General features: G+C 41.5%; 1 protein-coding gene across 14 annotated transcripts in view; it reads left to right on the top strand.

Moving 5' to 3' along the window:
- Positions 1 to 25,056, top strand: part of MSH2 (mutS homolog 2) — a 136,042-nt gene that overhangs the window by 37,595 nt on the left and 73,391 nt on the right. For 11 of the 14 annotated variants that reach the window (XM_055240848.2, XM_063618050.1, XM_055240846.2 and 8 more), the window contains 2 exons: positions 4,619 to 4,728; positions 23,143 to 23,266. In XM_055240848.2, coding sequence (XP_055096823.2) covers positions 4,619 to 4,728; positions 23,143 to 23,266 — 234 coding nt within the window. Of the gene's footprint in view, positions 1 to 4,618; positions 4,729 to 10,295; positions 10,507 to 21,055; positions 21,095 to 23,142; positions 23,267 to 25,056 lie in introns of those variants that run through there. The other 3 variants (XM_055240844.2, XM_055240854.2, XM_055240855.2) reach the window with 3 other exon arrangements.

Genomic DNA, 25,056 nt, shown 5'->3' with positions numbered 1-25,056 from the left:
GACCTCGTGATCCTCCCGCGTCGGCCTCCCAGAGTGCTGTGGGTACAGGCGTGAGCCACCATGCCATCCTGCTTTTTGACAATTTAAATAGTAACAGTTACCTATTATAATTGATATTTAGCTAACGTCTATTGTTATTTTAACATTCCAGGAAATTATTATGCAGAAACTTTAAAGGTCTGTTTACTTCTCTGGTGTTTTGATTTTTTTTTCTTTTTCTGTGAGTAATTTTCTAAAACTGGTTTCTAGGCCAGGCTATTTATGTCTTGTTTTTTATTTTTTTGGAGACGGAGTCTCGCTTTGTTGCCCAGGCTGGAGTGCAGTGGCGTTATCTCAGCTTGCTGCAACCTCTGCCTCCTGGGTTCAAGCAGTTGTGCTGCCTCAGCCTCCCGAGTAGCTGGGACTACAGGCACATGCCGCCATGCCTGGCTAGTTTTTTGTATTTTTAGTAGAGATGGAGTTTCACCATGTTGTCCAGGCTGGTCTCAAACTTCTGAGCTCAGGCAGTCTGCCTGCCTTGGCCTCCCAAAGTGCTAGGATTACAGGTGTAAGCCACTGCTCCCGGCCTTATTATTTTATTTTTATAGATTCGGGGTATATGTGCAGGTTTGTCCCATGGATATATTGTGTAATGGTGAGTTTTGGACTTCTATTTTGCCCATGAACATTGTACCTGATAGGTGGTAATTTTTCAATTCTCATCCCTCTCTCTGCCTCTGCCCTTTTGGAGTTCCCAGTATCTGTTAATTCTCTCTGCATGTCCGTGTGTACCCATTGTTTAGCTCCTATATTTTTTATTTTATTTTATTTTTGAAATGAGTCTTGCTCTGTCACCCAGGCTGGAGTGCAGTGGTGCAATCTCGGTTCCCTGCAACCTTGGTCTCTGGGTTCAGATGATTCTCGTGCCTTAGCCTCCCGAGTAGCTGGAATTACAGGTCCATGCCACGATGCCCAGCTAATTTTTGTATTTTCAGTAGAGACGGAGTTTTGCCATGTTGGCCACACTGGCCTCAAACTCTTGGCCTGAAGTGATCCACTTGCCTTGGCCTCCCAAAGTGCAGGGATTCTGGTGTGAGCCACTGCTCCTGACCCCATATTTTTTCTTTTAATTATAAAGGTCATAATGTAAAAAGAAGTCAACTCCCAGTTTAACTCTAGCAGAGTAACCAGTGTTAATTTTTTTTTTTTTTTTTTTTTTTTGAGACGAAGTCTTGCTCTGTTTCCCAGGCTGGAGTGCAGTGATGCCATCTTGGCTCACTGCAGCCTCCGCCTCCTGGGTTCGAGCCATTCTCCTGCCTCAGCTTCTTGAGTAGCTGGGATTACAGGCGCCCAATGCCACGCCTGGCTAATTTTTGTATTTTTAGTAGAGATGGGGTTTCACCATGTTGGCTAGGCTGGTGTTGAACTCCTGACCTCGTGATCCACCTGCCTCGATGCTGGGATTACAGGCGTGAGCCACTGAGCCTGGCCAATCCATTCCTTTTTATGGCTGAGTAACCATTGTGTGTGTGTGTATATATATTCCATTGTGTGTGTGTATGTGTATACACACACACACACACACATATACCACAGTTTCTTTATCCACTTTTTGATTATGGGCATTTGAGTTGGTTCCACGTTTTTGCAATTGTGAATTGTGCTGCTATAAACACATGTGTGCAAGTTTCTTTTTTGTATAATGATACCTTTTCCCCTGGATAGATATCCAGCAGTGGGATTGCTGGATCAACTGGTAGTTCTACTTCTAAGGAATTTCCACACTGTTTCCCTTAGTGGTTGTACTTGTTTATATTCCCACCAGAAGTATAGAAGTGTTCCCTGTTCACTGCATCCACGCCAACATCTATTTTTGATTTTTTGATTATGGCCATTCTTGCAGGAGTAAGGTGGTATCACATTGTAGTTTTGATTTGCATTTCTCTGATCATTAGTGATGTTGAGCATTTTTTTACGTTTGTTTGCCATTTGTATATCTTCTTGAGAATTGTCTATTCATGTCCTTAGCCCACTTTTTGATGAGATTGTTGATTTTTTTTCTTGCTAGTTTGTTTGAGCTCGTTGTAGATTCTGGGTATTAGTCCTTTGTCAGATGTATAGATTGTGAAGATTTTCTCCCACTCTGTGGGTTGTCTGTTTTCTTCTGCTGACTGTTCCTTTTGCCACGCAAAAGCTCTTTTTTTTTTTAGAGACAGAATCTTGCTCTGTCGGCCAGGCTGGTAACAAAGACACAGGTACTGGTAATACTGCCATGGCTTATTGCCTACATTAATAATGAAAGCAAATGCTGAATTTCAGCTAGAGGCTAGAGAAAATAAAACTAGAATTTTCTTCTATGTTTATATACTACTATGAATACCAGGAGTCCTTTGGTTAAGACCTCAGGATAGCTTGTGTAGGGCTTTCTAGCCTGTGATCACTAGTGGAGAATGTAGCTTTACAAAGTCTAGTTGGAAATTGGCAACTGGGGTTTAGTACAAGTTACAAGGAAGGGAAGGAATTTAAGATGCTAGTGAAAGCTTGGAGGATAAGGGAGCAGGTGAACTTATAAGGAAGTTTATAAACTGAGAAGGACTGCAGCAAAGTGGGCTCATGTGCTTGAGGAGCCAGAGGACATGTTGAGGGTGACATAGGTTCTGAAGTTCATATCGATATTTAATGCAGTATGGATTCTTGGAAAACCTTCTTCAGTCATGTGCTAGAAAAATAACAGCTTATGGAAAAAACAGGATTGAGGCAGACCTGAAAATACATGAATTTTTAAAAACCGCTTCTAACAGAAGCATAACAGACTGTAATAAAAACTGTGGCCTTCCTGGCATTTGCACCCAAACACCAGCATTAGCCAACTCTTTGAAGCCTTAGATCTGTGGCTCTTGTTTTCTCCTTTGAGATGTAGGTCCTTGAGGGCATTTGCTTCTAATAGAGGCTAGTTTCATCAGAATTAAAAATGTGAACCATGGTATGAAATTCAATTCGTTTTTTTTTTCTTTTTCGAAAACACTGGCAAATGTTTTGTACCCTTGAGCTTTCCCACATACCTTAACATAGTGAGTGGAAAGTACAGTGGCTGTTAAGCCAACTACTCTGAGGTCTTCACTGCTAAGGCTTACTCTTAATTGTGTGAGAGCTTAACCTTGATCCCTTTAAAACATTAATGGGCTGGAAAAAAAATCATTCATAAACCAATGCCACCTCTGAATTTTGCTACCACAATTCCCTTATTTACCAATAGTGCATGAGCTAATTTGGAATAAAGAACTAGGCATTGTAGCACAACAGACATTATGTGGGCAAAGTGTTGTTTATATTCTGTCTAAATAGTGCTTCACATTTATGTACTATTTTCCAAATATATATAGATGCTTTTGTGATTAATAATAAAACATGAATTCTTAAAACAATTTTGCTGACTTCATAGTAGCTTTTCACCGTTTTCTCAGTAGCTGCTACAATTTCTGGAGAAGTTTGGGAACTATTGTTTTGGAGTGAAATGCAGTGTGTTAGATATCACTTGCAGAATTCTTCTAAGGGAATTTATTGGTGATGAGAAAAAAAAATCCTTGTGTTATACCAGTAGTAGTACAAAGTAACTGTTGTTCAGCTTCTATTAAGTGTCAAGGACTATACAAGTATTGTGTATAGTTATCTCATTTATTATTTTCTGGGTAGCTATTGTTATTATTCCTTTGTACAAAAAGGGAAAAGGAGGCTCAAAGTATCATGCTGCAGATAACAGAGCCAGTAGGTAGCAGAGCCAGGATTGCTACCCAGGTCTCTAGTCCTGCTTTTTCACACTATATACTCATTGCTTCACTTACTCCTTCATACATGATTCCCCAGCGAGTACTCTTTTTTTTTTTTTTTTTTTGAGATAGAATCTTGCTCTGTTGCCCAGGCTGGCGGGCAGTAGTGTGATCTTGGGCCAACTGCAACCTCCACCTCTTGCGTTCAAGCAGTTCTCCTGCTTCAACCTCCTGAGTAGCTGGGATTATAAGCCTGTGCTACCACGGCTGGCTAATTTTTGTATTTTTAGCAGAGATGAGGTTTCACCTTGTTGGCCAGGCTGGTCTCAAACTCCTGATCTCAAGTGATCTGCCCACCTCAGCCTCCCAAAGTGCTGGGATTATAGGCATGAGCCATCATGCCCGGCCTCCTCATCATGTACCCTTAAATACCATCAAGCACAGTTCCATTGTATAAAAACTTGGCTTGATTTAACCTGTTAATTGGAACACTGTCATTAATGGAAATTAGGAATATGAGGTAAGCTAGAGGTTTTATTTTAATGACTTTGGGTTATTAAATCTATAAGAAATGAAATTCATTTAGTCATAATTAATGTCATGTTTCAGCATCTGTATTATTTGTTGTGTTTACAGACGAGGTAATGTATTATTAGTGGGAAGCTTTGAGTGCTACGTCATCTCTCTTTCTATAAAATAAATTGAGTACGAAACAATTTGAATTAAAACACCTGAGTAAATAGTAACTTTGGAGACCTACTGTACTATTTGTACCTTTTGGATCAAATGATGCTTGTTTATCTCAGTCAAATTTTTATGATTTGTATTCTGTAAAATGAGATCTTTTTGTTTGTTTTACTACTTTCTTTTAGGAAAACACCAGAAATTATTATTGGCAGTTTTTGTGACTCCTCTTACTGATCTTCGTTCTGATTTCTCCAAGTTTCAGGAAATGATAGAAACAACTTTAGATATGGATCAGGTATGCAATATACTTTTTAATTTGAGCAGTAGATATTTTTAAAAAGCAAAGGCCACATTAAGAAAGTTTGTAGGTTTTTCTTCTTAGTATCTAATTGCAGCACCTTTGTAGACAGTGGATGTAAGATTAAGTGACAGATGGGAAGAGGATTTTTAAAAAAATAGCAACTGTTTCAGTGGATGAAATAAAGATTAGTGGAGAAAATGAATATTGGGCATAACTGTTCTGGTTAAAGACAATCTCATAAATGAACAATTTCATAATTTCATAAATGCAACTGCGTTTTATTTTCAAAGAGAAGGAAAATTATAGTCACTGGAAAAGGAAAGAGAAGTTAGAGCTAAACATAGGACACACAAGAAAACTTTCATTTTGTTTATTTTCTTGTTTTTCTTTTGAGACAGGGTCTCCCTCTGTTACCCAGGCTTAAGTGCAGTGACACTATCATAGTTCACTAACCCCTCAAACTCCTGGGTTCAAGTAATCCTCCTGCCTTAGCCTTAGTAGCTGTAAATACAGGTGTGTACCACCATGCCTGGCTAATTTTAAAAAAACTTTTTTATAGAGATGAGTTCTCGCCGTGTTGCCCAAGCTGGTCTCAAAACTCTGGCCTCAAGCTATCCTCCGGCCTCAGTCTCAGCCTCCCAAAATGCTGGGATTTCAGATATAAGCTACTATGCCGGGCCACTTCTGTTTCTTTTCCATGTAGAGAGTTCTTTGCAGGAGGAGGTTAGAATAGGTGTGCATCTCCTAAATAGTTGTTGAATATAACTAAAAAGTTAACCAGGACTCTAAATACTATTTACTTCTAAAATTTCTTATTAATTGAGAACATTTAGGGTTTAAGTGATCTATATCTCAACGTCTTTAACAATTTTGAACGATGATTATATGTTAAGTGAGAACAATTTGTGAAATAGTTGAAAATATCCTTACATGAAAGTGAATTTTAAAGCAGAGTTTATGAAATGGTAATATATCTGTTAAAAATTTGTTTATGTGAACAAGCTTACAAGTTTACTATGGTGAGCCCATGGAATATAGTGGGTTTTTTTGTTTGTTTTTGAGATGAAGTCTCACTCTTGTCCTCAGGTTGACGTGCAATGGCGCGATCTTGGCTCACTGCAACCTCTGCCTCCTGGGTTCAAGCGATTCTCCTGCCTTAGCCTCCCCGAGTAGCTGGGATTATAGGCGCCTGCCGCCAAACCCAGTTAATTTTTGTATTTTTGGTAGAGACGGGATTTCGCCATGTTGGCCAGGCTGGTCTCGAACTCCTGACCTCAGGTGATCCGTCTGCCTCGGCCTCCCAAGTGCTGGGATTACAGGTGTGAGCCACCATGCCCGGCCTGAATATAGTGTTTTTAAGTTGCAGGACTTTAAAAATAATATTTTGAAATTTTTCTAAGTTAAATTCCCTGTTAAAATGGTCATGCAGGAATATATGCTTGCATTATTCATATTGGGGTAACTGTTTGGTTTGCTAGTTGTTAGATTCTTTGCATTCCTTTTTTTTTTTGAGACGGAGTTTCACTCTTTTTGACAAGGCTGGAGTGCAATGGTGCTATCTCAGCTCACCTCAACCTCTGCCTCCTGGGTTCAAGTGATTCTCCTGCCTCAGCCTCCCAAGTAGCTGGAATTACAGGAATAGGCCACCAAGCCCGGCTAATTTTGTATTTTTTTTTTTTTTTTTTTTTGAGACGGAGTCTCGCTCTTTCACCCAGGCTGGAGTGCAGTGGCGCGATCTCGGCTCACTGCAGGCTCCGCCCCCCGGGGTTCACGCCATTCTCCTGCCTCAGCCTCCCGCGTAGCTGGGACTACAGGCGCCTGCCACCTCGCCGGGCTAATTTTTTGTATTTTTAGTAGAGACGGGGTTTCACCGTGTTAGCCAGGATGGTCTCGATCTCCTGACCTTGTGATCCACCCGCCTCGGCCTCCCAAAGTGCTGGGATTACAGGCGTGAGCCACCGCGCCTGGCCAATTTTGTATTTTTAGTAGAGATGGGGTTTCTCTATGTTGGTCAGGCTGGTCTCAAACTCCCAACCTCAGGCGATCAGTCCACCTCGGCCTCCCAAAGTGCTGGGATTACAGGCGTAAGCCACCGCGCCCGCCCCCTCACCCTTTTTAAAAAATGAGACAGAGTTTTATTCTGTCACCCAGGCTGGAGTGCAGTGGTGCGATCATGTTCACTGCAGCCTTGAATCTGGGCTCAAGTGATCCTCCCACTTCAGCCTCCCAAGTAGTTGGAACCGTAGATGTGCATCACCACACCTGGCTGATTTTTAAATTATTTGTAGAGATGAGGTCTTGCTTGTTGTCTAGGCTGGTCTCAAACTTCTGGGCCCAAGCAGTCCTCCTGCCTCAGCCTCTCAAAGTGCTGAGATTATAGACATGAGCCACTGTCTCTGGCCACATTTTTCTTTTCTTTCTTTCTTTTTTTTTTGAGATGGAGTTTTGCTCTTGTCGCCTAGGCTGGAGTGCAATGGCGCGATCTCTGCTCACTGCAACCTCTGCCTCCCGGGTTCAAGCCATTCTTCTGCCTCAGCCTCCCAGTTACCTGGGATTACAGGCATGTGCCACCACGCCCGGCTAATTTTTGTATTTTTAGTAGAGACGGGGTTTCTCTGTGTTGGTCAGGCTTGTCTCAAACTCCTGACCTCAGATGATCCATCTGCCTCTGTCTCCCAAAGTGCTGGGATTATAGGCGTGAGCCACCGTGCCAGGCCCTGGCTGCATTTTTCTTAGTATCTGTGATTTGAGTTAATACTTGCCCTATGTGATGTTGATTTATTTTTATTGGATCATTAACTGAGGTTTAAAGAAGATAAATCCTATTTGCTCTATGCCCTCTGGATTTTAAAAGTGCACGGGTGTGCATGTGTGTAGGTATAAATGTTTCCATATTCTAGTATATTCTGTGTCAGTGATAGAGCAGTCTTTTCCATTTACTTGTAGGTTAAGAAACCAAAAAAAGTTGTGTCATCATCCCGTTTAGGAAAACTTGCATTTTGGCTATTGTTTCCTCTGTAGTGCTGCTATTAGTGGAATGATTTTAGGTGTTCAACTTTCAGATCAATGGGAGACAGAAATATTGTTCTGAGACATCTGGAAGCCGAATGTGTTTTATTCCTGCCTGTCTGAGGATGTAGTCTTGCCTTTGATAGGGCAGAGTTGTTTGTAAACATTGCTTTAAATAGAAAGATGTAAAGGTGTTTTTGATGGTTAACAAAAACTATGAGTATAATAGAGCCTAATCCCTATTAGGGACCAGTTTTGAGCTGGTGTGGGAAGAGTATTGAGCTTTTCAGTGTCACTTACCTGTATTCCCTTGAAGGGACCCAGCGCCCAGGCAAAGCTCTGCTGAGGTTGGGCGTGGTGGTTCACGCCTGTAATCCTAGCATTTTAGGAGACCAAGGCGGGTGGATCACCTGAGGTCAGGAGTTTAAGACCAGCCTAGCCAACATGGTGAAACCCTGTCTCTACTAAAAATACAAAAATTAGCTGGGTGTGGTGGTACATGGCTGTAATCACAGCTATTTGGGAGGCTGAGGCAAGAGAATTGCTTGAACCCAGGAGACGGAGGTTGCAGTGAGCTGAGATCATGCTACTGCACTCTAGCTGGGTCACAGAGCAAGACTCCATCTCAAAAAAAAAAAAAAAACAAACAAAAAAACCTCTGCTGAAATGCTGCAGTTAATTTTGCCATTTGTGGTCAGCATTCTTCTTCTAAATTGCTATAATATTGCCTTCATAATATGTGTCTCAAATTTAAGCAGGTATCAGAATGCCCACGGGAACAAATTGCCATGGCTCTAAGCCCAGAATCTTCAGGTCTGGAGTAGGGCTGGGGAATTTGCATTTCTAACACACACTGAAGTTTGTTGTGCTGTCTGTCTGGGGTCTGTGCCTGCCTAACTTCTGATGTGATTTATTTCTACCAGTTTCTTTTTTTGTTGTTGTTTTATTTTTTTGAGATATGTCACTCAGGCTAGGGTGCAGTGGCATGATCTCAGCTCACTGCAACCCCTGCCTCCTGGGTTCAAGCGGTTCTCCTGCCTCAGCCCCCTGAGTAGCTGGGATTATAGGCACACTCCACCACACCTAGCTAATTTTTGTATTTTTAGTAGAGACAGGGTTTCACCATGTTGGCCAGGCTGGTCTCGAACTCCTGACCTCAGGTGATCCACCTGCCTCAGCCTCCCAAAGTGCTGGGATTACAGGTGTGAGCCACCCACCATGCCTGGCCCTTCCTACCAATTTCTATCCTCTCTGAAATACTGCACACTTAGGCAGTCACTGGGCAATATCTGGCCCAAAATTGGTTTGTATAATTGAGAATATTTAAGAGATTGTTAAAATTTGAACCGCTTTCTATTCTTATATTAAGTGTAAAGATTAAAGATCCCCTTGTAGCTCTTTTTGTCTGGGCCATCACATTTCTGCCCAGCAGATGCAGAGGCCTTGTCCTCTCTCCCACCTCCCCACTACCTCTCCGTCCCTATCTTTGGACGGTAAAAGCTGTCTTTCTGCAGTTAATTGTTTTATTCTTTGTAGGGTCTACTCGTTGATAATGTTATCTACTGCTATAATAATTACAAAGGGCAACAGAATGATCAAATCTTGGATATTTTAAATTTACATTATGTCTTTTTTGTTTTATTTTTTTAAAGTCTCTGCTTGACAGCAAATAAGCCAAACGTTCCCTAACAAATGATGATGTCCCATTAATGATTTGATGACTTCCTCTTTATAGTTTTTATTTAGAGTGCTTGTGGGTAGTTTTTTTAAATGACATTTAAAAATCAGGATATAAATAATTTTTTAAGTATTTTTCTTTAGGTGGGGCACAGTGGCTCACACCTGTAATTCCAGCACTTTGGGAGGCTGAGGTGGGCAGATCTTGTGAAGTCAGGAGTTCAACACCAGCCTGGCCAACAGGACGACACCCTGTTTCTACTAAAAATACAAAAATTAGGCCGGGTGCAGTGGCTCACACCTGTAATCCCAGCACTTTGGGAGGCCGAGGTGGGCAGATCACAAGGTCAGGAGATCGAGACCATCCTGGCTAACACGGTGAAACCCCATCTCTACTAAAAATACAAAAAATTAGCCGGGCATGGTGGCGGGCGCCTATAGTCCCAGCTACTCGGAAGGCTGAGGCAGGAGAATGGCGTGAACCCAGGAGGCGGAGCTTGCAGTGAGCCGAGATGGCGCTACTGCACTCCAGCCTGGGCAAGAGTGCGAGACTCCGTCTCAAAAATAAATAAATAAAAAATAAAAAAATTAGCCAGGCATGGTGGTGCATGCCTGTAGTCCCAGCTACTTGGGAGGCTGGGGCAGTAGAATCGCTTGAACCCAGGAGGCGGAGGTTGCAGTGAGCTGAGATCAACCACTGAAATCCAGCCTGGGCAACAGAGCAAGACTCTGTCTCCAAAAAAAAAAAATGTATTTTTCTTTGAAGCTTTTCTACTTTTAAATGTAATGTATAGTATTATAACAAGTGAACAGAATGATACAAACAAGTATAGTGGGAAAGGTGTGGTAGAGATGGGAAAACATATTTCCTCCAGCCTCTTAGGTTCATTGGAGGAGCTTGGGAATTCAACTGACACACAACAGATTTACAGGAGAAAAGTTTTATTTCAAGTACACATGAGAGCTTCATAGAAAAGAAGTGAAGACCTAAAGAAACAAACTGGAGAGTTCCTATGCATTTTAATAAAGGATAATGTATTAGTCTGTTCTCATGCTGCTAATAAATACATACCCAAGACTGGGTAATTTATAAAGAAAAAGAGGTTTAATGGACTCACAGTTGCACATGGCTGGGGAGGCCTTACAATCATGGCAGAAGGTAAAGGAGGAGCAAAGGCACATATTACATGGTGTCAGGCAAGAGAGTGTTTGCAGGGGAACTGCCCTTTATAAAACCATCAGATCTCGAGAGACTTATTCACCATCACCAGAACGGCATGGGAAAAACCTGCCCCTGTGATTCTATTACCGCCCACCGGGTCCCTCTCATGACACACGGGGATTATGGGAGCTACAACTCAAGATGAGATTTGGGTGGGGACACAGCCAAACCATATCAGATAGTAAATTGTGAGAGGCAGCAAGATTGAAGAAAAGAGGTTTGAGCTTTGAGGGGGGGGTAAATTGTGGGAAGATAAATATATGGGGCAAACTAATGGCAGATAAGGATTGTTTTAGTGAGGCTTGTTACGCATACCCAAATCAAGGTGCCATCTCCAGTGATTTAAGAGTCTATGGTGATAAAGAGTAGTTCTCCTCTTCCTGCTAGGAGAGGGGTGGGAGAGAGCACCTTCACAAAGGGAAATTTATATTCTGCCTTCATGGAGAAAGGGGGAGAGCAGAGAGTTCCTACGTATACTGTTTCTTCATTACTTTCCTCTCAAAAGAATACTTATGCCAAAGTGGCATGATTTGGGGTGACATTCTGATCTTCTTCAGTGACAATCCTTGATATTTTTCCTTCTTTCTCTCCCGTTAACAATGTTAACATCCTGGTATGCTTCCCCCAATTCCATTATACTAACTCCATATTGTGGGTTAAAGATTTTTTACTTTGATCAGCAATATTTGAAACATACCTGTTATACTAGATGTACTCTGTAAAATAGTGGTCAGTGTTATTTCTTTAACGATGCTGTGAGATTAAAGGATTTTATTATAAATGCCTGGGAGGAGCCTGGATTTGAGGAAGGTAAGCAGTGCAGTTAGGTGGATGTAGACTAGAAGAGGTCATTTGTTCTCATTTCATTGTTGCCCCTATGACATGCCCGTTTCTTTTTTTTTTTTTTTTTTTTTTTTTTTTTGAGAAGGCATCTCGCTCTGTTGCCAAGGCTAGAGTGCAGTGGCGTGATCTTGGCTCACTGCAAGCTCCGTCCCCCGGGTTCATGCCATTCTTCTGCCTCAGCCTCCCAAGTAGCTGGGACTACAGGCGCCTGCCACCATGCCCGGCTAATTTTTTGTATTTCCAATAGAGACAGCGTTTCACCATGTTGGCCAGGATGGTCTCAATCTCCCCACCTCATGATCTGCCCGCCTTGGCCTCCCAAAGGGCTGGGATTATGGGCGTAAGCCACTGTGCGCGGCCTACATGCCCGTTTCTTAAAGTAGAAAATGTAGTAGTTGATGATGTCAGGGAAGAAAAACTTTTTCTCTGCCTTATGTTAAGTAGTTGGAGGCAAATTAAATTAATAAAAGACAGATTAGTGAGAGAAAAGGCTGTAAGAATTTGGACTTTATATACCATCATAATAGAGGAAGTAAAGGGAGATGAAGGGCACTTAAGGGAAAACAAATGACTTTTAGGAAAGATAAATGAACCCTTAAGAGAATAGATGAGAAATATGAAGGTTTTGTGACAATGTCTGTTTAGGTGGTTACTTCTCTTCTGGTTATGAGAGTCAGTCTTCTGGTTGCTGGAAACTGCTAGGAGATTTATAACAATTGGTCTCTTTCCAGAGGCTCTTCTTTTAAGCAGATAAGGGAGTTCACAAAAAAGCCTATTCTCAAATGATTTCAGCACACACACACACTTAAGACACAGTTAAGTACTGTGCCAGTAAGATGTGAGTTGTGCATTTCTTTTTTCTCTGAGTAGACTATTTGAGGTTATTTATATCAGGACTTGTTATGCAGGTAACCGAAAACTCAACATAATCTAGGTTATGTAGTTAAAGTATGGAGAGGAGGTAGGCTTTATTTAGAGTTGCTTGATCCTGTAGATCTCTTCTATCTTTTGTAATTTTAATTTCAACCAAGTATGGTTCCCTTTTTGGCTCTAGGACCAGTTAGCAGTTGGGGCAACATTCCAAGCAAGAGTCCTGCAGTTTGCAGTGATGGGACCATTTAAACAGTGATTGTGACCGGGAACATAGAATGGGATGATTGGCCCGAGGTAACCATGGTTGGGTATGGAGTCAGGTTCCCTTTAGGAAGAGATACACAAAGTCTGAGCACTCCTGGGAAGGGGGAAGGAAGGGAATAACTGTTGCGTAAATCATCAGCAGTGTCTACTAAGATACCATCTGCAACCATAGGCTTCTATGTTTTATAATATAATACTGTCTTTTAAGTAAATCAGATTCCCTGTTAAAGATCTGTTCTAGATTCCCTAGGGGGTTGACCTCGTATAGTATCTTCTTTTTCTTCAGTTACAAACTTTTAAACTTGTCTGAGGTTATAAGGTGAATTCAACCATCCACTGTCAATGTAGATATTTGTAATGGATTTAGGGATTTAAATTACATGATTCAGAACCACTTTGAGGAAATCTCTAGGGAATATCAGTTGTTTCTGTATAATTTCTGAAAGCTTCACTGTTTTCTAGGTGTGCATTTAATTCATGTGATGAAGAAAACAGTATTCACATGAGTGGTTTGGTTAATTTTTCACCTCCTAAGCTTAGCTTTGTGTATCATACTTCCAGTGTTTTTGTGGCTGCTTTACATAAATCTTTTAGAAGTATTTTCTATTTTTGAAGTAAATGTGGATCAAAACCACCCCAAGACAGGGTTCAAAAAAAGACAGTTTTTCACAAGAAAGTAAATAATTTTATTTAGCTTGGGACTTTAAATCATATGTCTTAAATGTAAACATTTCTATACTGCATTTTGGCCATCTTTTGATACTAGTTTTCAGATGCATATTGTTATTTATTACTGGAAAAGTAGTAACTTTAAACAAATTTTTATTGAAACTGCTGACAGAGGCTGAGCACAGTAGCTCACGCCTGTAATCTCAGCACTTTGGGAGGCCGAGGCGGGTGGATCACGAGCTCAGGAGATCAAGACCATCCTGGCTAACATGGTGAAACCCCGTCTTTACTAAAAATCCAAAAAAATTAGCCGGGCGTGGTGGTGGGTCCCTGTAGTCCCAGCTACTCAGGAGGCTGAGGCAGGAGAATGGCATGAACCTGGGAGGCAGAGCTTGCAGTGAGCCAAGATCGCACCACTGCACTCCAGCCTGGGCGACAGAGAGAGACTCCATCTCAAAAAAAAAAAAAAAAAGAAAGTGCTGACAGAAAAAGATGAAATAGTTTTAAAGAAGCCACAGTTGCATGATCCTGATACAACTATATCATTATTGTATGAGTATACATGAGTTATAAAAATAGTATATGTAAATGCTTTATAATTTTTATTATTAGAAATGAAAAAGTATAACAAGGGGAGTATTCATATTCTCTCCACTTAGAATTAACCCTCTCAACATGTTGACATCTTTGTTTATAGTAATCCATTTTGTTTTGTTTTTTATATTTTTTTATTATACTTGAAGTTCTAGGGTACATGTGCACAATGTGCAGGTTTGTTACAAATGTATACATGTACCATGTTGGTGTGTTGCACCCATTAACTCAGCATTTACATTAGGTATATCTCCTAATGCTATCCCTCCTCCCTCCCCTCACCCCTCAACAGGTGTGTGATGTTCCTCTTCCTGTGTCCAAGTGTTCTCATTGTTCAATTCCCACCTATGAGTGAGAACATGCAGTGTTTGGTTTTTTGTCCTTGCAATAGTTTGCTGAGAATGATGGTTTCCAGCTTCATCCATGTCCCTACAAAGGACATGAACTCATCCTTTTTTATGGCTGCATAGTGTTCCATGGTGTATATGTGCCACATTTTCTTAATCTAGTCTGTCATTGTTGGACATTTGGGTTGGTTCCAAGTCTTTGCTATTGTGAATAGTGCTGCAGTAAACATACGTGTGCATGTGCCTTTATAGCAGCATAATTTATAATCCTTTGGGTATATACCCAGTAATGGGATGGCTGGGTCAAATGGTATTTCTAGTTCAAGATCCCTGAGGAATCGCCACAGTCTTCCACAATGGTTGAACTAGTTTACAGTCCCACCAACAGTGTAAAAGTGTTCCTATTTCTCCACATCCTCTCCAGCACCTGTTGTTTCCTGACTTTTTAATGATGGCCATTCTAACTGGTGTGAGATGGTATCTCATTGTGGTTTTGATTTGCATTTCTCTCATGGCCAGTGATGATGAGCTATAGAAATCCTTTTTAGAAACAACAGAGCCGTGTTGTAAAACAGGTAAATGTACGTAAGGACTTCAAAAAGTTTGCGGAAAAACGGAATTAAAAGATAAAATTTAAAAATACATTTTAAATTTATTTCCCAACATAAGCTCCTCAAGTTCAAGACACTTTTATAAATGATGATCTCAGCTGTTTAGTTCATCCCTAAAGAACTGAGGGTACTAGAAATTTTACCATGTTAATGCAGTCTCTTTACATTACTAACTAAAGAAAAATAAGTGCTCTTTAAAGATCTTTTTTTTTTTTTTGCACACAAAAAAAACATTTTCTAAAAATACATACAAACAAAAAGATGCATATCAAACATATTAGGAAGGTTGCACATGGGAAGACGGGGAATAGAAATGGGGGGTGGGAATTAAAGAAAATAAATGAGAGAGGGACTTTGTATGGATCAATGATAATAACTCAATCCTCTATTTGACAAAGGAGAAGGAAGAGGAAGAAAAAGAAAGTGGGATAAAGGATCAGAAAGGGAGGAAAACAGAAAAAATTAGAGTATGACTCCAGGGTAGAACTGTTTTGTTGTCGCTGGGTTGGTTGGTTGGTTTGTCTGTTGTATTTTTCGTATGTTTTGCCATGTTGGCCAGGCTGGTGTGGAACTCCTAGCCTCAAGTGATCAACCCGCCTCGGCCTCCCAGAGTGCTGGGACTACAGGCATGAGCCACCACGTCCAGCCCCCACATTGCGTCTGGCCTCCGTGGTAGACCTCCCAGACGGGGCGGCCAGGCAGAGGCGCTCCCCACATCCCAGATGGGGCAGCCAGGCAGAGGCGCTCCTCACTTCCCAGATGGGGCGGCCGGGCAGAGACGCTCCTCACTTCCTAGATGGGGTGGCGGCCGGGCAGAGGCACTCCTCACTTCCCAGACGGGGCGGCCGGGCAGAGGCGCTCCTCACTTCCTGGACAGGGCGGCCGGGCAGAGGTGCTCCTCACATCCCAGACGATGGGCGGCTGGGCAGAGGTGCTCCTCACTTCCCAGACGATGGGCGGCTGGGCAGAGGCGCCCCCCACTTCCCAGACGGGGTGGCCGGGCAGAGGCGCCCCCTACTTCCCAGATGGGGTGGCCGGGCAGAGACGCTCCTCACTTCCTAGATGGGGTGGCGGCCGGGCAGAGGCGCTCCTCACTTCCCAGACGATGGGCGGCCGGGCAGAGGCGCTCCTCACTTCCCAGACGGGGCGGCCGGGCGTAGACGCTCCTCACTTCTTCCCAGATGGGGCAGCCCGGCATAGGCGCTCCTCACTTCCCAGACGGGGCGGCCGGGCAGAGGCGCTCCTCACTTCTTCCCAGACGGGGCGGCCGGGTAGAGGCGCTCTCCACATCCCAGACAATGGGCGGCCGGGCAGAGGCGTTCCTCACATCCCAGACGGTGGGCGGCCAGGCGGAGACGCTCCTCACTTCCTAGATGGGGTGGTGGCCGGGCAGAGGCGCTTCTCACATCCCAGATGGGGCAGCCGGGCAGAGGCGCTCCCCACCTCCCTGACGGGGTGGCGGCCAGGCAGAGGCTGCAATCCCAGCACCCTGGGAGGCCAAGGCAGGCGGCTGGGAGGCGGAGGCTGCAGCGAGTCAAGACCACGCCACCGCACTCCAGCCCGGGCAACACCGAGCACCAAGTGAGCGAGACCCCGTCTGCAGTCCCAGCACCTCGGGAGGCCGAGGCGGGCAGACCACTCGAGGTCGGGAGCTGGAAACCAGCCTGGCCAACATGGCGAAACCGTGTGTCCAGCCAAAGGAGAAAAACCAGGGAGGGGTGGTGGCGCGTGCCCGCAATCCCAGGCAGGCCGCAGGCCGAGGCAAGAGAATCACGGGAGCCGGAGACAGGGAGTCTGCAGCGAGCCGTGTACACTCCAGCCTGGGCAACAGAGGGAAGAAAAGAAAGAAAAAGAAAGAGGAAGGAAGGAGGGAGGAAGGAAGGAAGGAAGGCAGGCAGGCTTAAAGATCTTTTAAGATTAGGAACAAAAAGCAGTCAGAAGAAGCCAAATCAAGGTGGATGCTTAACGACTTCCCATAGAAACTTACAAAATTGGCCTTGTTTGATGAGAAGAGTGCGCAGGAACGTTGTCATGGTGGGAAAGGACTTTGATGATACTTTCCCTGGCATTTTTCTGCAAAAACTTGGGAGAACTTTGTCAAAACACTCTAATAATAAGCAGAGCTTATGTTCTTTATCCCCCCAGAACATCAGCAAGCAAAATGCCTGAACATCCCAAAAAACTGTTGCCATGACCTTTGCCCTTGACTGGTCCACTTTTGCTTTGACTGGACCACTTCCATTTTTGGTAGCCATTGCTTTGATTGTGCTTTGTCTTCAGGATGGTATTGGTAGAGCCATGTTTTGGCTCCTGTTACAGTTCTTTGAAGAAATGCTTCAGGATCCTGATCCCTTGTTTAAATTTCTATCGAAAGCTCTGCTCCTGTCTGCATTTAATCTGGGTGCAACAGTTTTGTCACCCATCAAGTGAAAAGTTTGTTCAGCTTTAATTTTTCAGTCAGAATTGTGTAAACTGGACGAATTGTTGAGATGCCTGTGGTGTTGGCTATTGTTTCTGCTGTTAATCATTAGTTTTCTTCAATTAGGGAATGAACAAGATTAATTTTTCCTGAAAAATCGATGTGGATGATCTGCCGCTGTGGGCTTCATCTTCGACATGGTCTCATCCCTTGTTAGAACAAGTTATCCATTTGTAAACTGCTGATTTCCTAGGAGCATTGACCCCATAAAATTTTCGTAAAGCATCAGTTATTTCATCATTCTTCCATGCGGACTTCACTATAAATTTGATGTTTGGTCTTACTTCAATTTTAGCAGAACTCATGCTGCTCTGATAGGGGCTCTTTTTAAACTGATGTCTTAGCCTTCGTAGTGTCTCTGACTAGATCCTGTTCAGACATGTTATAGCAAAGTAGTACAAGTTTATTTTGGTGCCAAAAAGTGTTGAATCCATGCATAGTTTTTTCACAACACATTTTCCATGAACTTTTTGAAGACCCTTCATATAAGAAGAAAGTTGAAAATATCCCCTGCATCTACTACTCAGAAATAACCACTGTTAACATTAAGTCTGTTCTCAACTCTAGGCATTATTGAGGGTTTTGAGGACAGGTCTTGAAAATTTCTATGGCTACCTTTTACTGAGTGGACACTAGGCATGTGTAGTTGATGCATATGTTAATCCCTCCACTCAAAAAGCCACAATTTTAAAGTGTAGTATTCACTAGCATTTAGTATATTCACAGTGTTGTAAAATGACCACCACCATCTAGTTTGAAAACATTTCATCACAACAAAAGAAAACCTCATATCTATTAGCGGTCTCTCCCATTACCCCAGACACCGGCAACCACTAATGTACTTTTTGTCTCTGTGGACTTGTCAGTTCTGGACATTTTATGTAAATGGACTCATGTGACCTTTTATGATTGACCTCTTTCACTTGGTATAATGTTTTAGAAGTTCATCCACGTTGTAACATGTGTCAGTACTTCATTTCCTTGTGTATTGGTCCATTCTTGTACTGCTATAAAGAAATAGCTGAGACTGAGTAATTTATAAAGAAAAGAAGTTTAATTGGCTCATGGTTCTGCAGGCTGTACAGGAAGCATGATGATGGCACCTGCTCAGCTTCTGGGGCAGCCTCAGGAGATTTAAAATCATGGCAGAAGGGGAAGTGCTGCATCTTACATGGTGGAGCAGGAGCAAGAGAGAGAAGGGGGAGGTGCTCCACACTTTTAAACAACTAGATCTCAGGACAAGTCAGTCACTATAATGAGAACAGCACCCAGGGGAAACCGCCCTCATGATCCAGTCACCTCTCACCAGGCTCCACCTCCAACACTGGGGATTCCAGTTCCAATTCAACATGACATTTGGGTGGGGGCACATATCCAGACCATATCTCCTCATATAGCTGAATAGTATTCCCTTATATGGACATACCACATTAATTATTAATTTATTGATTGATTGACAGGATCCTGCTCTGTTGCCCAGGCTGGAGTGCAGTGGTTTGATCATAGCTCACTGCAGGCCTTGAATTCCTGGGCTCCAGTGATCCTCCCACCTCAGCCTCCTGAGTACCTGAGATTATAGGCATGTGCCACCACACCTGGCTAATTTTTTTTATTTTTTAGCAGAGACAGGGTTTTTGCTATGTTGCCCAGCCTGGCCTTGAACTCCTGGGCTCAAGCAATCCTCCTGCCTTGGCTTCCCAAAGTTGTAGGATTACAAGTGTGAGTTTAGAGAGGTATAATTTCTTACTCAACTCCAAGTATTTTATTTATATTATCATTTGTTCTTTGGTTTGTTAATTATTTAGAAGTATATTTTTAAATTTCCAAGCTTAGTGTGTGTCAGTTTCATAATAGTTCCCAATTTATTTAAAAATTGGATGTGTACTCTAATTTTGGGATTGTTTTTACATTGTCTATATATGCTTGCTAATTTTTGATCTGCAGGGTTACTGAGAAAGATGTGGCTTTCTCCATCTAGTTCTATTTTTGGTTAATATGTTAGGCACAGAGCTGTTGTTTTTTTGTGGTGAACTGAATCTTCATCATTCTTTAGACACTCTGCCCTTAATAATGCTTTTTTGCGTTAACATTTTGTTTCATTGTAAGACAGCTACGTCAGAGTACTTTTTAAAACACTTTTATATATGGTATATATTTTTTCATTTTTTGGTGAGGTTTTTAAACCATAAGTTTAAGCAAAATAAAGCTTATAACTGGGTTTTATTTACCTTTAAATTTAATTTGATTTTTTTTTTTGTTTATTTTGAGACTAAGTCTCACTCTGTTGCCCAGGCTGGAGTGCAGCGGTGCGATCTCGGCTCACTGCAGCCTCCGCCTCCCGGGTTTAAGTGACTCTCTTGCCTCAGCCTCCCTAGGAGCTGGGATTACAGGCATGTGCCACCACGCCTGGCTAATTTTTGTATTTTTAGTAGAGGCGGGGTTTCACCATGTTGGCCAGTCTGGTCTCGAACTCCTGACCTCAGGTGATCCACCTGCCTCAGCCTCTCGAGTAGCTGGGATTACAGGTGCCCACCACCACACCTGGCTAATTTTTGGCATTTTTAGTAGACGGGTTTTCACCATGCTGGCCAGGCTGGTCTTGAACTCCTGACCTTGGGTGATCCACCTGCCTTGGCCTCCCAAAGTGCTGGGATTACAGGTGTGAGCCACCGTGCCTGGCAAAGGCCTAACTTTCCTTCCTCATTCTTTTCATCTTGTTTCTTGGTTTCATCATCCCATTTTTGAGTTTCTTTTCAGTCTCCTTTTGTGTAGCCTGATGCAATAACTGTGTTTCTGATGCCTAGGTAAGTAATACTGTAGGTAGGCTGATACTGTTCAGCTAGTACATAGTAGAAGTCAGATGTCACGTTTTTAGAATACTCCAGTTCTAGATAAGAATACCTTGTTGGGTGATATATTTTATTATCCCGGATTGTTTGGGGGATGTGATGGATTGCTGAAGACGCCCAGTTTCGTGTGTGGCCCTTGAGTATTTATTTTAGTAAGTTAGAGGCTAGTTGTTCACTTTTCACTTGTTTAACTTGGGACTCCTCAGCAGCCCTTTCAAAACAGTATAACCTCATCTGAGAAAGGAAAATGTAAGGATATCCATTAAGTTTTCTTCTCTCCAGATTTGGGATTATTTTTAGGAATTCTCAAGAGTTTTGTTGACTTACAAGCTAGGTTTCTTGAAGATGGTGAGTGAGGATAGGAACTTGGCCTGGTGTGGCTCACCTCTCAGATTCATTGGAAGAGGCAAGTTCACTAGCACAGTTTCAGTCCACCATTATAGCATTTTTTTTCCTGAGTTATTATAAGTCTTAGTCCTTATTTCCAGATAATCATCATTATCTGTTTAAATTACTGCACAGTATTCTATTTCACTGATGTACCATTGTGCAAATATTATAATGTTTTATTATTTTTAAGTTTTGCTATAACAGATAAGTCTGCAGAGATTTTATTCAGCTCTGTATTGTTTTGCTTGTGTTGCATTATTTCCTCAGATTGAATTTCTAAGAGTAGAATTGCTATGTCAAAGAGAATAACAAGTATCTCTGAGCCTTGCTGCTTATTTGCTTTTTTCATTTTTAAAGGTTATACCAAGTTAGATTCTCACTAGAACTGAATGAGTGTACTAATTTTACTGTAGCTAGTTTCTTTTTCTTAAAAAAAAAAAAGCTGTAGAATAATCTCAAGGTTGCTTAAATATTTCTATCTTTTATTCTTATAGCATTTCTTGTGGATTAGTTCACTACTTATTTTCTTATCTGTGAGTTGTAAGTGCTTACACATGCCCACTTGATGACCTTGATGTTTTCTTATACGTGGAAGCAAGTGCTTTTTATAAAAGAAAATGTTAACCTTTATCTTTTTACATTTTGTGAAGCTTTTTTTTTTAATGTTTCGTCTCTTAAAAATTAGGTTTATTCAAAATTTTAAATTTTAATATTATATTGAATTTCTTTTGGTTGGTTTAAGTTGAGAAAGTTATTTTATGTATATTCTCTTTTTTGCTAGCTTTCTGTAATTTGATTTTAATTCCTTATTCCTTGCATAGTTTGCTTCTGGTATGTTAAAGTGTGCGCTCTCTAAGTGGATAGAAATTAGGAACAATTTATCTCGACTTCATTTATTGAATGTTTTAAATCAAGAGAACGGACTCACTCTGTTTTATTAAGCTTCTATATATAATTGTCTGCTTCATTGTAATTTCTAGTAAGGATACACTTCATTCTTTTTTTAGATGTTCTTTCACAATTTCATGTAAATTTTAGTTGTTTCAAAAAAGGATTCCTATTGAACAATCTCTAGGAATAAATAGCTTATTAATATTAGATCTAGTTTTCTCTTTTCATAGTTTACCTCTTCTTTCTTTTCTTTTCTTTCTTTTTTTTTTGAGACAGAGTCACTGCGTCACCCAGGCTGGAGTGCAGTGGTGTGATCTCTGCTCACTGCAAGCTCTGCCTCCTGGGTTTGCGCCATTCTCCTGCCTCAGCCTCCCAAGTAGCTGGGACTACAAGCACCCGCCACCACTCCCAGCTAATTTTTTTTTTATTTTTTTTTATTTTTAGTAGAGACAGGGTTTCATTATATTAGCCAGGATGGTCTCGATCTCCTGACCTTGTGATCCGCCCGCCTCAGCCTCCCAAAGTGGATTACAGGTGTGAGCCACCGCGCCTGGCCTCTCTCTTCTCTCCTCCCCTCTCCTCTCCTCCCCTCCCCTCCCCTCCCCTCCTCTCCCCTCTCCCTTCCCCTCTCCTCCCCTCCTCTCCCCTCTCCCCTCCCCTCTCCTCTCCTCTCCTCTCCTTTCCTCTCCTTTCTTTTTTTTTCTTTTCTTTTCTTTTCCTTTCTTTCTGTCTTTCTTTGACGAGTCTCGGTCTGTCACCTAGGCTGGAGTGCAGTTGCACAGTCTTGGCTCACTGCAACCTCCGCCTCCCGTGTTCAAGTGATTCTCCTGCCTCAGCCTGCCAAAAAGCTGGGAATACAGGTGTGCATTGCTACTCCCGGCTAATTTTGTATTTTTAGTAGAGATGGAGTTTCACCATGTTGGCCAAGCTGGTCTCAAACTCCTGACCTCAAGAGATCCACCTGCCTCGGCCTCCCAAAGTGCTGAGATTATAAGCATGAGCCATGATGCCAGTCCAATTCTTGTAGTTTTTTAATCAGCTGAATTTAACATTCAAATTCTTCTTTTAAATCTTCCAATAGGCATTTATCTTTATAAAGGTCCTGTATAATCAAGACTTTGTTTCTGAATATTTTATGTATGTTTTTGCTATTGTAAATGAGATCTATTTTTCATTGTGGTTTCTTGCTGTTACTACTGGTAAGAATTTAGTGAAACAAAGTACTTAAGAGTATGTCTTTAAATTGTGAGATTTTGATGAACTTTTAAGAAATAAAATTCTTTAGTTTCTTGGAGCTTTTTGAGATTTCTAAGGTAGATCTTTGTTTTGGGCAACATAACTATTACAAGTTTTGCACAGTGAACGTTATTTAGTAATTTTTAGGGAGAACATTTTAAATGTTTAGGAAAAATATAAATAAAATGTAGAATACTATTAGGGACATATACATCATCAGCACTGTATCTGTTTCATATGAATCATTTTTGTACATATAGAACTCTAAAGTCCTAATGAACAGAATTTTACATCTCTATAAATAGAAACTCCTTAATAGTTGTGACTGAATAACTTATGGATAGCAAATTATTTAACTGAAAACAGTAAAATTTAAGTGGGAGGAAATATTTACTTTATAATTTCTGTCTTTACCCATTATTTATAGGATTTTGTCACTTTGTTCTGTTTGCAGGTGGAAAACCATGAATTCCTTGTAAAACCTTCATTTGATCCTAATCTCAGTGAATTAAGAGAAATAATGAATGACTTGGAAAAGAAGATGCAGTCAACATTAATAAGTGCAGCCAGAGATCTTGGTAAGAATGGGTCATTGGAGATTGGAATAATTCTTTTGTCTATACAGTGTCTGTCTACATTGATGCCAGAATTATTTTATAAGTTTCCTGTCCCCAAGATGATGACTCCACATTCCTGTGAAACAGAAATCGCCCAACAGGCCCTTGTATGATGTCATTTAAACAAGCCCTATTTTAAATGTCACCTCCACTGGTAACAGGATACTCCTAGGAGGATCACCAAGCCCGATTCTCCTAGGAGTAGTGCATTGATTTGGCTTTGGGGTTTCCAAGCACTTCATTAATGTCAATTTTTGGAAAAAGTCTGTCTTCCATACCAGCTTATTAATTCCCTGTGGGTTCACACGGTTTTTTTCCTGGATTTTCATCAAACATGTATAAGGTGCTCAGTACAAAGAAGTTTAGAAATCCAGAACAAAACAGTGTATTTAAGCAGTAGTAAACTTCCAGATAATCTGATGCCCATACCTACATATATAAAAAATTTGCAAATAGTTCTGTAGAGAGTCCAAACATGGATTAGATCCCTAATTAAGAACCTTTGCATTAAAGTCCACCTTCCTCATTTCATAGCTAAGGATATTGAGGCTCAGAGAGTTTATATGTCTAGAGTTAAAGTTATTTTGTGTTTCCTTAACAATTTTTGACTTACTAGAAAGTTAACGTACCTACAGATTTCTGTGTTTCACTATATGTTAACTTGCTTGGCTGGAAGTTTTTCTGCTGATAATTGGTTTTATGAAGGAAGAATCCTGTTAAGAATGCATCGTTGGACTGGGCGTGGTGGCTCACGCCTGTAGTAATCCTAGCAGTTTGAGAGACTGAGGTGGGCAGATTGCTTGAGTCCGGGAGTTCGAGACTAACTTGGGCAACATGATGAAACCCTGTCTCTACAAAAAATACAAAAATTAGCCAGACATGGTGGCATGCACCTGTGGTCCCAGCTACTCAGGAGGCTGAGGTGAGAGGATCACTTGAGCCGGGGAGGTCGAGGCTACAGTGAGCCATAATTGCACTACTGCACTCCAGCCTGGGTGACAGGGTGAGATCCTGTCTCAAAATAAGAAAAGAGAATGCATCATTGGCCAGGCACAGTGGCTGACGCCTATAATCCCAATACTTTAGGAGGATCACTTCAGCCCAGGAGTTCAAGACTAGCCTGTGCAACATAGACCACATTTCTACCAAAAATTTAAAGGAAAAAAACTTGCTGGGTGTGGTGATGCACACCTGTGGTCCCAGCTACTCGGGAGGCTGAGGTGGGAGGATTGCTTTAGCTTAGGAGGTTGAGGCTGCAGTGAGCCATGATAGCACCACTGCATTCCATCCAGCCTGAGGGACGGAGTGAGAGCGACACCTTGTCTTTAAAAAAAAAAAAAAAAAAAAAAAAGGAATGCATCATAGTATACATTAAATTATTGCCTATTTTTTGATCTACTTTATTGAGTGCTAATGAGAAAATTAATGGCAAAAACTTGTTTTTTACAGTATAAATTAAGTTTAATTTCATTTTAGAATTAAGTAAATTTGTTTTATTAAAAAGTATGTTGAAAGCAACATAAATAGCACTCTAATTGAGACAGAAACTGTAACTGTAGTATAAGAAGCATTAGGCTGGGAATTGGGAAACACGAGTTCTAGTTTCAGCTTGGAAACTTTTTCTGAAGCTCTTTACAAATTACTTAATTTCTCTGGTTTTCACCACATTCTTCTATAGCATTAACATTTTGAATTCATTGCTTTAATTCTTACACCTACATGTCATCAGAAATGCCATTACACTTTGAGGA

The sequence above is a fragment of the Symphalangus syndactylus genome, chromosome 14 (assembly GCF_028878055.3).
Source record: "Symphalangus syndactylus isolate Jambi chromosome 14, NHGRI_mSymSyn1-v2.1_pri, whole genome shotgun sequence".
Taxonomy (NCBI): domain Eukaryota; kingdom Metazoa; phylum Chordata; class Mammalia; order Primates; family Hylobatidae; genus Symphalangus; species Symphalangus syndactylus.
Note: the sequence above shows the minus strand (reverse complement) of the source record. Positions and strands in the feature narration are given on the sequence as shown.